This window comes from Homarus americanus, unplaced genomic scaffold (genome assembly GCF_018991925.1).
Source record: "Homarus americanus isolate GMGI-L3 unplaced genomic scaffold, GMGI_Hamer_2.0 scaffold11022, whole genome shotgun sequence".
In the NCBI taxonomy this organism is placed as follows: Eukaryota; Metazoa; Arthropoda; class Malacostraca; order Decapoda; family Nephropidae; genus Homarus; species Homarus americanus.
The window spans coordinates 10,724,767-10,738,359 of NW_024737068.1; the positions used below are offsets into that span (position 1 = coordinate 10,724,767).

The following is a 13,593-nucleotide window of genomic DNA, read 5'->3' on the forward strand; positions in this document are numbered from 1 at the left end:
GACACGGCAGTAACAGATGGCTATATACGACACAGACAGCACTACAGATAAAATTAAGAGACGCATGTAAGGAAGCAAACAATAAAAAATGGAATGATATTATAATGGCGGCTGACATGACTAAAGACACAAAAACATTTTGGACTTCCATAAACAAGATGATGGGGCACAACAAGCAAAAAACACCATACATTAAAGACCAAAATGGAACAAAACTGCACGAGGAAAATGAACAAGAGTCAGCATTCAAAAGGGAATGGGTAAAAGTTTTTAAAATATCAGATGAGGAAAATGAAGATTTTGATAGTGAACACGAAGAAAGGATAGAAGACGAAATGGGAAGACATATACATAGAATCACCCCAAGGCAATATATAGACTATAACTTATTACCTAATAATCAAATAATAACCATGGGAGAAATGATGCACTGTCTGAGGAAGTTTAAGGAAAAAGCCCCTGGGCTCACAGGTATTACACGAAATATGATCATGAATCTACCTGAAAACATTTTAAAAACACTATTAAACATTTATAACGCATGCTTAATAACTGGTTACTTTCCAGACAAACTAAAATATGCTAAAATGATATTTATTCCGAAGGAGGGTAAGGACAATAAGGAAATATTAAACTACAGGCCAATATCTTTATTAGAAATTACTGGGAAACTATTGGAAAAAATTTTAAATACAAGACTTATAGCCTTTTTAACACAACATGGGAAAACTAACAACAGACAACATGGATTTATGCCCAATAGAAATACCCTAACTGCAATAGCTATAATAACGGAAATAATTGCAATAGAAAAAAGAAAGGGTAACCAGATCAATATAATTTTAAGGGATGTTTCTAAGGCTTTTTATAAAGTTTGGCATTTAGGCTTAAAATATAAAATATTAAAACTGGGACTTAACGAATACTTGCTAAGAATATTGTGTAACTATTTAGATGATAGGAGAGCACAAATTCAAATTGGAAACTTTATGGGAACTATGTTTAATCTTGAGAGTGGAGTACCTCAAGGAGGATGCCTTTCTCCAACACTATATACAATTTATACTTCAGACACACCTCAACCTACCCCCTTTAGCGAATATGTAATGTTTGCTGATGATATTACTCAAATAGTATCATACCCAGGAAAATCAACCCAATTTATGGCACTCTACACGGTAAGAGCGATAAAAAACATAAATGATTTTGAGAAAAAATGGAAAATCAGGACAAATAAGAACAAATTCAAGATAATACCAATAGCCAAGATTAAAACAAGTCCAGTAATAGTCGACCAGGAACTATACCCATACGACACTGAAGGCAGGATGCTTGGATTAAAACTAACAAAAAGAGGATATATAACATACTTAAAAGATAAAGAACGACAGGCAAGAATAAGATTATCAAAAATAAAACGCTTTAAGAACCTTAGCATTAACAACAAGAGAAAGATATATATTGCCCTTGTCAAATCAATTATGGACTACCCACCCATCCCATTGAACACCCTTAGTAAAACGTGCATTAAAAGGTTACAAACAGTACAAAATATAGCCCTTAGATTTATATATAACATAAAATATACAGACCACATCAGTAATGAACAGCTACACAAGAGAGCAAATCTCTTAGCAATCAATGTAGATATACACAACAAAGCTGTAAATATTTGGAAAAAAGTGACTGAACTTAACACAGAAACATATCAAAACTGGATAAATAATATAGACAACGAAGAATTCCAAGAACACAGTTGGTTTAAATCAGCCAGGAAGAAAGTAATTGAACCATCTCCTGCCCCAATATACATATAAAACATTAATAGAGAGAATAAAAGATGAGAGTGACCTACCAGCTCCACTAAGAACCTGGCAGGCCTCTCCATACAGTGTACTTTTAGACTAACATGACTAATATTTAACATTTAACATTGAACTAACATCATGGCAAAAAAAAAAAAGAAAAAGAAAAGTGACTACCCTCCCAGCTACACAAGGACCTGGGCGGGCTCACTAACTCCATCGAAAAAAAAAAAATTAATAATAATAATAATAATGTGCTTACCCTCCCAGCTACATCAGCCAGGAAGAAGTAATTGAACCACCTCCTGCCCCAATATACACATTTACACATAAAACATTAATAGAGGAATAAAGATGAGAGTGACCTACCAGCTCCACTAAGAACCTGGCAGGCCTCTCCATACAGTGTACCTTTAGACTAATACAACTAACACTTAACTAATACCTCAAAAAAAAATGTGACTACCCTCCCAGTTACACAAGGACCTGGGCGGGCTCACTAACTCCAACAATAATAAAAATAATAATAATAAGCAGCATTATATAAATAAACCAATATTAATACAAAGGTCTGACGACCCAAGGGAGTAGAACAAAGATAAAACACCAATAAGAAAGATGAAGCGATCTGGTTGAGCCCAGATTCTTTCTACTCCTACTGTATTTCAGTTTCACCACCTTTCCTTCAACCCCTAATAATCTTCTTTCACCTCTTAACTAAAGACCTCGTATCGTATCGACCTATCGCTCTCTTCTTCTAGCTACAGCCGCAGCAAGCTACACCACCTCCTCCGCCGCTGCCTGGCGGCCCTCGCTCCCGCCGGCGACCCTGCCGCCCTACAAGCTGCCTGTCCTCTGAGCACCCTCACCAACCAGCTCTCTCTACATCACGCTTGAACTCACGCTGCCACCCCCCAGCACCAAGCTGCATTGTACATCCAATACAATATGTATGCAGAGAGCACATTGTGAGTTCCCTTTCTCCAACCCATCCTGAGTGTGAACCAATATCTCATAACCCCCACTAGCGTAGCTAGGGGGGGGGGGTGGCGGTCCGCCCCGGGCGGCACTTTTGGGGGGCGGCACTTTTGGGTCTGCTCATCACCCATATCTGCAGCTACTGGAGATGTTAATCCATCCCTTTGTATCGGCGTCGACCCAAAAAGAAGAAACATATGTTTGGTGAAGGATCACGAGATGCTGAATTGCCATACGACATTGAATTGAGGAGAGAAATGTTTTCTTCGCTGGACAGAGTGATCCAAGAAATAACTTTGAGATTTCAACAGCTTCATGAACTTGCTGAGAAATATGCCTTCCTTACCCCATTGAATCTTTTGGATGATAAATATGAGTGTCAAATAGATCACGATCACGACGACATTGATAAAGAGGAGTTCCTCGTTGAGAGAAAAAGACTTCAGCATTTTGTTGCTGTTGCTGCTATAACTATTAAAGACAGAATACAGACGTGGAAAGAAGGCCCCCTTGAACTTTTGCAGTTTATTCAAAAGTATAACCTTGGGAACTCGGTTCCAAATATAGTAATAATGCTGAGGATTTTCCTCACAATTGCTGTTAGTGTTGCTACCTGTGAGAGGAGTTTTTCGAAACTAAAACTGATCAAGAATTACTTAAGATCTACTATGAGCACCTTGCGGTTGAGAAATCTTGCCATACTGTCTATAGAGCGACAATTGACAGATGAAATAGTTTTTGACAATGTCATTGAAGAATTTGCCAACAAAAAACAAGAAAAGTTACTTTGTAGGAAGTTGTAGTTTTCATTTCAGAAATAAAGATGGTGTAGGGGTATCGAGATATTAAAGTTGTCTAGCACTCAGGATGGAAGGAAACTCTACATGTGGTTTTCTTGTATAATATATAAGTTATATGATAGACAGTCTGGTGCTGGAGGTGCTGTGTGGTGAGGGGCTGCTTGGTAGAGACGTGCGGTGAGTAGCTTGTTGAAGGAGGTAGATGTGCAGGAGCTTCGTTAGAGAAGATGTTGCCTGTTGCTGGCCTCCTGATTGAATGAATGCTGGACAGCTAGGAGCTTGCTGGAGGAGATGTTGCTTGTTCAAGAAGATTGGTCAGACTGAATCTCAAGGGAGAGACAGAGCTTATATACCCCGCAGCAGCCGCTATGAGTCATGGTGGGAAAACCCGAGAAGTAGCCGGTGACTAGTTCCTTTGCTAAGATACGGTAACATCTGGTTGGTTGCTAGGGAAGGCGGCACATTGGAATGTGATAGCAGGTGGTGGGCTGCTACGCAGTTAGTTTGTAGGGGAGTCGTCCACTACAATGGTCCTAATTTTTTACACTTTTTTACTTTTTTCCCTATCCTATATGTCGTTTTTGCTTTTTGTTTAACTGTTACTTATAAAGTTTAAGTATGTTTGGTGTGTATTTAAAGCATACTATATTTGAGTATGTGAAAGTACAGTAATATTATAATGGTACACAAACTATTTAATATATATATATATATATATATATATATATATATATATATATATATAAGAGTGAGTCACTGTGCAATATGTATTTTTTGTGGGGGCACGGGGGGCGGCAAACTCAAGGGCCGCCCCGGGCGGCACACACTCTAGCTACGCCACTGATAACCCCACAATGCCAGTCGCGGTTTATACTTTGTCTTTTAAACTGTAGTCCAATATTTTCTTTTATCCTCTTCGTTAAAAAAGATCGGCTCATTAGCCGCTTGGGCGATCGGTCACGTCTGTTACGCACTGTTGGCAAGTACTGGGTACGCACCGGCTCCTGAATGTACCTGTCTTGTCATTTTTCTAGATATATGAATGTAATGGAATTCCGGAATCAAGTTATTTTCATTTGGAAAAGAAAGAGATGGTAAGAGCTAACGTAGATAGGCATAAAAAGGGATAAAAACATGAGGGAAGGAGAGGAGAGTTGGAAGTTTTAATACTGAAACATGAAAATCAGGGGAACTAAGAATTATTAAGTGCTTGAAGTTGAAAGATCATCGCGAATACGAAAAATAACTATCCATTGATCAGCCTGCCTAAATCAGGTCACAAGGGTGAAAATTGGTCTAACTAACTGTAGCCAACCTATGGCAGCGGCAGAGTATCATAAACTACATCACCTCATGTCAAGGCTTACTGGATCCACCAGTAACTAAGACCATGGCGACCAATGAAAATCTGATGGGAAATACGACTCATATTTACCCTTTGGCAACTCTTACTGTTGTTAAGGATTTCAATTGACAAGTCGGGTAATATTAAAAAGATTTCTCGAATAAAGTTGTGATAACATTAATCTATAATATTTAGCGAAATATAAACTACTGAAGGTTATTTCAAGTTTTATTGATTCACATCATTTGAACAATAAATTATGAGACTTTTGGTCGTGGAACTTTTTTAACACTGCCTAGTGTTTACATAAAGGCAGTCCACTGGTGATGCTGTGAGTGTCTGTGTGGTTATCTGCTTTTTACTTCTACTTTTATCCTCTTCGCCAGTCGCCACTGGTCGGCTAGTTAGCTGCTTGGGCGGTCGGTCACGTCTCTGTTATGCACTGTTGGCAAGTACTGGGCATGCACTGGCTCCTGAATGTATCTGAACCTGCCCCAGTGCTGGTAAAGTCTGGGTCTTTAAAGCGGTCCGACTAATTACCCAAATATATATATATATATATATATATATATATATATATATATATATATATATATATATATATATATATATATATATATATATCATAGCCTAAGTCCTTATATACATTTAAAATCATTTAATTTAAGACAAAAGAAGAAAAAGAATGACAAAATACAATAAATAACATTAAAAAATAAGTCATCAGGTAAATAAAATACTGTAAATTTCAAGTTTAACCCTGTTCATATCGGCGTGCATTTGTAAGTCGGGGACCTCCTGTATATTGATAAAACAAAACAGGAAAAAGGAAACACTGGAGCACCTGATGTTATGTACGGTCACCCTTTGTATATAAGCCTCTCTCAGTCCCTGTAAATTCAGTTGCCTCTGAAGATGTCTTGAATAAAGACAAAACCTAAGGTGCTCCAGTGTTTCCTTTTTCCTTTGTGGAAGGCTGCTATGAGAAGTACAGTACAGATCTGCCTTACCAAGTTCACCATATTCCTCAACTGTTTATCACCTGTCTTGTTCTCGCATAACATCCATTATCATGGCTTGAGAGAGACATGGGAAGGGTGTTTGCAAAAATTCTGAGACAAGAGGAGGATAGCTCTCTCAATGTTAATTTTTCTTATCCACCCGCGACGGTGGCGTAGCCAAGCAGCTGGAAAGTAAAAAACACATTATGTCCATTGCGAGAACAAGACAGGTGATAAACAGTTGAAGAATGTGGTGAACTTGGTCAGGCAGATCTGTACAGTATTGTACTTCTCATAGCCTCCTTCCACGAGTCCAGTACAGTATGCAATGTTCAAAGCTCAGTGTTAATAATGTGCAATACTGAGCTGTTAACCCCATATACGTAATGTCTTCATCCCCTGAAGATGTAACAGGTATCCCTTGCTAGCCAAATGGGGTTAGGTTTTTTGAAAGCCTTTCAGTTATTGAATATTTGGATACCAAATAATTTAATAAATGGGAAGAATAGGGTTGTGACCTGCCAACATAAAAAATATATGTACGTACTGTATTTTACAGCCAAGCTTACTGTGTTTAGGTTTATATTGAGTGACAGTGTGTGTGATGGTGTGAGTTGAGGAGAAAGTTGTACCCTGTACCTTTATAGTGATTGTAGGAGAATGATGACACATTGAAAACTTATTTAGGACTTAATAATATTAAGTGTGTTAAAGAATGAAGAAGTATTTGCAGAAACTAATTATGTAACCAAACTGATGCAAGTGTCAAGTACCATGGTTTATTACATGCTTTCCTTGGACTCTTGTTCATGTTAGTATCAACTTTATGTAATTGTCCATGGAACCGTCTAGGTCTCAAATTACAGTATTTGGTTGATAGATACTTTACTGTATCTATATATGTACGGTAACTTACTTTTTCTTACAGAAAGTATGTCATATAAGGAGCCACTCCAGCTGAGCGACCTTCCGTGGGATGACGTTATTTTCCGCCATATATTCCCTCTGCTGAAAGTCGCAGATCTGTGTCACTTGCAAGGAGTGTCCAAAGACTTCCAGCAACTGTACATAGACTATATGTGCTCTTGTGAAAAACTGGATTTTTCAGAATGTACTATGACAAATAGTTCTCTACAAAAGGTGATTTTAAAGTCTTATTAGAAATTTATTCTTTACTGTTGCTTGTTTGAAGTTAATGCTTATCTGCCCTACAATGATATTTACAGTGAAAAACAATATTCGACTAACAGAGAAAAGGTCGAAGTCAGGCCAGGGAGAAGCAGGGTGCCCAAATGTGTCTCAATCCCTCCAACCCCCCTCCTAGCCCATTAATCGTTAGTTATGTAGTTGGAACTATCGCAGGCCTAAGTTCCATCCACTCTCATGGCCCAACAAGAGTAATGTCAGTTTACTTTATCTGCCATTCAAATGTTTATATGCATAATTTGAGTGACAATTATATACCTGTACAAAGAAAACCTATGAAGTTAAAGCATATTTAGCATAACTAACTCGACTATGGTAAATTGTACAGTAAACCCTTTAAGTCCTGACACTTTGGGTGAGAAAAGGGGGTCTGGAGTTGCTGATTGTCTGGACTTTTACAAAGTTTATTTTTTATTTTTACTATTTGTCTGGACTTTTACAAAGTTTATTTTTTATTTTTACTATTATTTTTTTTTTTGGGGGGGGTGGGGGAGAGGCACTGTGCACTAGGCAGCCACTCATTAGCCCCCCACCCTTCTGATGACCCTTAAATTTGTATTTTAATGTGCAATAAATGTCATGTACATTTCCTTCTATATAGTATTTCCTTTATTTTGAAGTGAAATTACAGATTATCAGATTTGTTATGTTATTTAATTCTGTACTTTATATTATTTATGATGAAACATGTACCATAAGAGGCTGATAATGCAAGAATATAATAATAAATAAATAAAAACAAACTTGCAAGGCAAGGCCAGTACGCCCCCCCACCCCCTCCAGTAAGTTTACACATCATGTTATTTTGTACCTATTAGCTCTTTTTAGGACTACTGTATAACAATTCTAATTCGACCACTTTATATTACCCCATTAAAGACAATACAGTATATTTTTTAAAGATAAATAGAGGTAACATATCTTCTAGAAAAAATATTTTTTAATGAACTGTGCACTTACATGCACACACAATCCTACATACAAAATGTGCAACAAAAATAAAAATATAAAACAATTATCTTAAACAAATAAAAATTTCTTTGTGCACCAGCAAGAGTTAGTAGGTTGAGCTGGGGGTTATATTATGGTTATTTTTCAACTTAAAATTTCAGGTAGATAAACTCAACTTTCTTCACGTTTTCTTACTCAGTTACATGCACACACACAATGCTACATACATAATGTAAAAAAAAAAAAAATAACTTAAGTTCAAAACATAAAGGAATAAAAATTTCGTTGTGTGTGACTGCAGGAGAGGTAGTGTTGCTAAGAGTCAGTATCCCCAGCTGGGCTTGGTTGCTATGGTGAGGTTTAAGAACAGCCACATGTGACACTGCCAGCGTTTATGAAAATGGTGGCTGTTAAATTTTCATTTAGTTTTCCCTAATGGTTTTAGCTGCATAGTAGAAAATTACAGTAGGAGTGTCCCATTTATCATTAGTTAGGTTGTTTTGGTTTTTTCGTAAATTGATTTCATATGTGCTTTTATTCGATATACAAAAATTCACTTAAGGAATGGTTTTCAGGAACGTAACCCATTCGTATAGCGAGGAATACCTGTACAGTACAACACACAGAATGTAGTCTTGAAACACACTACAGTGTATTATAATGAAGGTTGTCTCTAGACACATTGGGATGATAGATAATAAGTCAAGATGCCTTGTAATAGTCTGTTTACTTAATCACTTCGAGCACTCTTAGTTTTAACTTTCTGAACAGTAGCGATTTTATACATGACTACACTGACTCGGCTAAAAGTTACATGGCAGGAAATAACACTACTGAACTTAACACAACTGAGCGTCACCTTCAAATGTTGTACTTCACGAACAATGAATACTTATGAGAAATACTTATGGTAGAGAGGGCAGCTTTCAGTAGAGGAAGAATGATCACTGGCTCTTCTGTTACAGTGTAGTATTTATGTCTACCATTTTGTAAGAAACTCTGGGCAGGTCCACAGCACCAATACCCTAATTGGTTCAAAAACATGGTGTTGGTGAACTTGTGAAAGGCTGCCCCTGACTGTCATAATCGTATCAACAGTAGTTTGTGGCAGGTGGAAGGAGAGGCAGCCAGACGTAAGAGGGGGAATTTGCACCTTACGATCATGTAAATATTTCAGTAACACAGTATATGACAACAGTGTAGAAGAGAGAGATGGGAAGTAAGTAACTGAGAGGAGGGATATTTCTCATTACTTACTGTTAGGGTATGTGCCAGTTTGGCAACAGTGTATGGGTCCACCAACAGCGGCCGCAGAAGTTTAACAATCAGTTCCGGCTCAGCCTCCAAGCTGTGTGGACATGTCTGTTCTCCCTTGTCACCTTCACTAATAAACAGAATATGGACACGGCCTTTCATTGTCCTCCGGGTTGGCTCCCTAACATGGCGCAGTGTACTTCTACGGATGTCCCAGAGGAAGACGTCTACAGTGGCATTCCCAGGCCAGCACCATCGGAGCAGCGAGGGCGGCGTGGAACTCAGTCCACATTTGGTTGTCAACACGGGCCCAGTACCATTGCCACTGAGCAATGGCAGCTTACACGGTATTGGAGCTGGCCTGCTGTACCCTATGCTCCCACAGCAGGCCCAGACAGCAGGGCACTCACCTGCCCCGCCAGTGGCCCCGGGCAAGGCGTCCATGGGCATTCAGCGTCGCCACCTAGTTACGAATGCAACTGGCCACAGGCTCTGGCAGCAGGTTGCGTCTGCCTTCTGTGTGACACGGAGGTGCAGCAGTGCATTGATGCGCGAGTGAACAAGTTTGTCTATGATAACATGACGGTAGAGGAAGCCTTAAGGGCTGTAGAAAGTGTTGTGGTAGGCCCAAAGTGCGTTGTGGGTGCGTGGGCAGACTTTTTCACCTACACACATGAACCCGGCGACAACATATCCAGGTATGTAGTGAGGTGCGGGTCGAAGGTTGCGGAGTGCAGGTTTCAGTGCCGCTCAGGTGAGCCTAGCTTGGATGACTACATGCTTGCGAAGAAACTAGTGATGGGGCTCGCTCACCCCAGTATGAAAGGTAAAGTGTTGCGCCGGCTCCCACCTTTGAAAGATGTGGGCGACGTTATAAGTGCATGTGAGGTTTATGAGTCAGCGGAGACAACCGCTTCCATGTTGTGTGCGGGGGCGGTTGCGGGCACCGGAACCCGCCATTTTAAACCAAAGCCGCCGTCACATAGCAATGCCGGTACCCCTCGCACCCGACCTCAGCGACGTTGCCAAACATACAGGCGCGGCAAGTGTGCTGGCAACCAGAAGTGTCCCACGCTGCACATAACCTGTTACAAGTGCGGCCTGGAGGGACTCCTCGCGCACGTCTTCAAGTCACCAGTACAACCCAGCGTCTACGCAAGCACCTCGGGCGCGGCTGTGGTCGCGGGCCTGACGAAGGACACGGCTAGTTTGACTGTGTCGATCAGCTGCAGTGGGGCGGAGGAGGCACGGTAATTGCGCGCCATAGCAGACACTGGCACACAGGTGTGTCTGACCGGGCTGTAACATGTCCGCGCTCTGGGGCTAGACCCATACCACCTGGACGGAGCCTACACCGCAGTAAACCACATCGCCGGAGGGGATGTGAACATACTCAGGAGCAAGGAGTGCCAAGTCACCGTGGGACATGCCACAACCAGGACGCGCCTGTATTTCACAGAAGGCATGCAGTCTCTGTACCTGTCTTTGTCTGTGTGCAGAGGACTTGGTTTGGTGCCTTGTGACTTCCCCAGCGCACCGACACTTGTCAGCGCCACAGGCTCATCGAAGAGGAGCCAAGCACCCCTGCCCGACCCACAACGCCTCCATGCGAGTTGAAAGAAGAGAATGTGGAGAGGCTGGAGAAGTGGTTCGTTGAGTACTCCGGGTGTACGGCATTCGCGGTGAACTGCACCCCCCCTGCTCGAGATGCAAGGACCTCCCCACCATATTCACCTGCTTTCCAGACGTTAAACCGTATGCGGTGCACATGCCCGAAACAATACCCCACTATTTCTACGACGAGGTTCACCAGCAGCTCGAGGAAGACGTGAGGAGGGGCATCATCGAGCCTGTGCCCGTTGGAGAGCTGACAGAATGGTGCTCTCGCATGGTGGTCGTCCCCAAAAGGGATGGGCGGTTGAGCAGGACGGTAGACTTTCAGCACCTCAACCAGGCGAGTCAGTGTGAGACCGACCACACCCGCCCCCCCTTCGACATGATCTCGAGTGTCCCGAAGCACACATTCAAGATGGTGGCGGACGCATACTCGGGGTACCACCAGATCCCACTTGATGACGAGAGCAAGAGATTCACAACGTTCAATACCCCCTGGGGCCGATTCCACTACAAGCTCACCTCCATGGGATACTGTGCAGCACAGGACGCATTCACCAGACGTTTCAACGACGTGGTGGCGGACGTACCAAGGAAAATGAAGTGCATCGATAACACCATTGTTATACGACCACAGCATCGCTGAAGCGTTCTGGCACACATACGATTTCCTCGAGACATGTGTGAAGGGTGGGGTCACTTTCAGGTCCGACACGTTCCGCTTCTGTAGGAGGAGCGTGACGTTCGCGGACTACCTTCTCAACTAGGAGGATTACCAGCCGAGCCAGGACCTCATCAGCAGCATCACCAAATTCTGCATACCACCCGAGCCCTCAATCACCGACATTCAATCCTGGTTCGGCCTCATGAACCAGGTGGCCCCGTTCATCGCTGTCACGCCCCTGATGGAGCCTTTTAGCAACTTACTGAAGAAGCCCACCAACAAGACAGTCTGTTGGGACAGCCAGTTGCAGGTGATTTTCGAAGAGACGAGGGAGGCGGTGGGCAAACTAGCTGCAGAGGGGCTGCGGTATTAAAACATCTCACGGCCAACAATGGCACTCACCGACTACAGCCGACAGGAGATAGGCTTTGTCATATTGCAACAGTACTGCCAGTGCGTGACGCCGGAGACGCCCCTATGCTGCAAGGAAGGTTGGAAGCTGACTGTGCGGCAGTTGCCAGCCGACGCCAGCTGAGAAGAACTACTTCACTCTGGAGGGTGAGGCACTAGCCATTGCTTGGTGCCTGGACCTCACCTTGGCCACGGACCATCGTACGCTGATGAAGACCTCCAAAAAAAAGAAACTCGAGGACATCGGCAACCTACAGATACTTAACCTGAAGGAGAAGACGCTGATGTATTCATTTTGCATCAAGTACCTGTGAGGGAAAGACAACTGCGCAGCCGACACCCTCCCCAGTTACCCGATACTGCCCTCTGAAGGGCGAAGACGCATTCGTGGACCAGCGTCTTGTGGAGGAAAAGGCCAGGCGCGATGACGAATACAGGCTGATACACGCCCGTGTGTCGGCCAGCGATTGGGTGGACCGCAAGGATGGTGAACCGCTCACTCTCCGCCCCTTCTACAAGATGCAACAGCACCTGTTGTGCCACAGAAACCTGCTTGATTTTGCCCCTGATGAAGGGCATCTGCAGCTCGTGATTCCCTCAGCCCTGAGACGCGCCAGTGCTTAAGAACCTACACGCAGGACACCAGGGCCACGACTCCATGCTACAGCGGGCCAGGCAGTCGGTGTACTGGCCCGGCATAGACGCGGAGGTAGAGCAGAAAAGGTGTCAGTGCCAGGTGTGCGAGCGGCACGCACCGTTCCTCCCCCCACAGAGTCCCTGATACCCACGCCACCGCAGGAATATCCATTCGAGCAGGTTGCAACCAATCTGTTCCAGCTGGACGGGTATATGTACCTCGCATATGAGGACCAGCTCACGGGATGGCTGGAGGTGGAGCACCTACCAAATGGCCCCACAAGCGGCAAGCTGGTGTCCACCTCAGGAGGCTTTTTAAACGGTCTGGTATCCCTGAGGTTCTCTCGTGTGACGGAGAGACCAACTTCATGAGCGCCGAAATGTCGAAATTCTTCATAGACTGGTGTGTGCCGCCCAGGGTGTCGTCAGCACACTACCCACAGCCCAACGGCTGGGCCGAGGCAGCAGTGAAGTCAGCCAAAAGACTACTGAGGGGCAAAACAGGTCCAGGGGGCTCCCTAGACACGGACAAGGCCACGAGGGCCCTGATGCAGTACCTGAACACACCACTGCAGGATTCCAACGCATCGCCGGCTCAACTCTTGACAGGACAACAACTGAGGGACTCGGTGCCTGCCGCCAGGCAGCACTACAACGTCACCAAGCACTGGGGAAGGTTGCTGAGAAATGGAATGCGCAATGGGGCACACCAGTGAGAACATGTTACGGAGGTTCAGCCTGACCGCCCACAACCTCCTGCCACTCGTATCGGGTCAGTGGGTATGAGTCCAGAACCAGGAGTCAGGGCAGTGAGACCGGTCAGGGGTGGTGGTGGAGTCACCGGCCCCCAGACAGTACCTGATCCGCCTAGACGGCAGCGGACGAATGACGATCAGGAATCGATGCCACCTCCACCCCGTGCCCGATG

General features: G+C 43.5%; 1 protein-coding gene across 7 annotated transcripts in view; it reads left to right on the forward strand.

Annotated features, from left to right (window-relative positions):
* Positions 1 to 5,190: 5,190 nt before the first annotated feature.
* The window catches only part of LOC121872950 (F-box/LRR-repeat protein 15-like), a 35,609-nt gene continuing 27,206 nt past the window's right edge, over positions 5,191 to 13,593 (forward strand). For 5 of the 7 annotated variants that reach the window (XR_006090176.1, XM_042376095.1, XM_042376091.1 and 2 more), the window contains exons 1-2: positions 5,191 to 5,259; positions 6,858 to 7,069. Coding sequence is in view for 6 of the 7 variants with exons in the window: in XM_042376095.1 (XP_042232029.1) it covers positions 6,863 to 7,069 (207 nt within the window). In the remaining variant the exon portion in view is untranslated. Of the gene's footprint in view, positions 5,260 to 5,325; positions 5,377 to 5,398; positions 5,432 to 6,857; positions 7,070 to 13,593 lie in introns of those variants that run through there. The other 2 variants (XM_042376092.1, XM_042376093.1) reach the window with 2 other exon arrangements.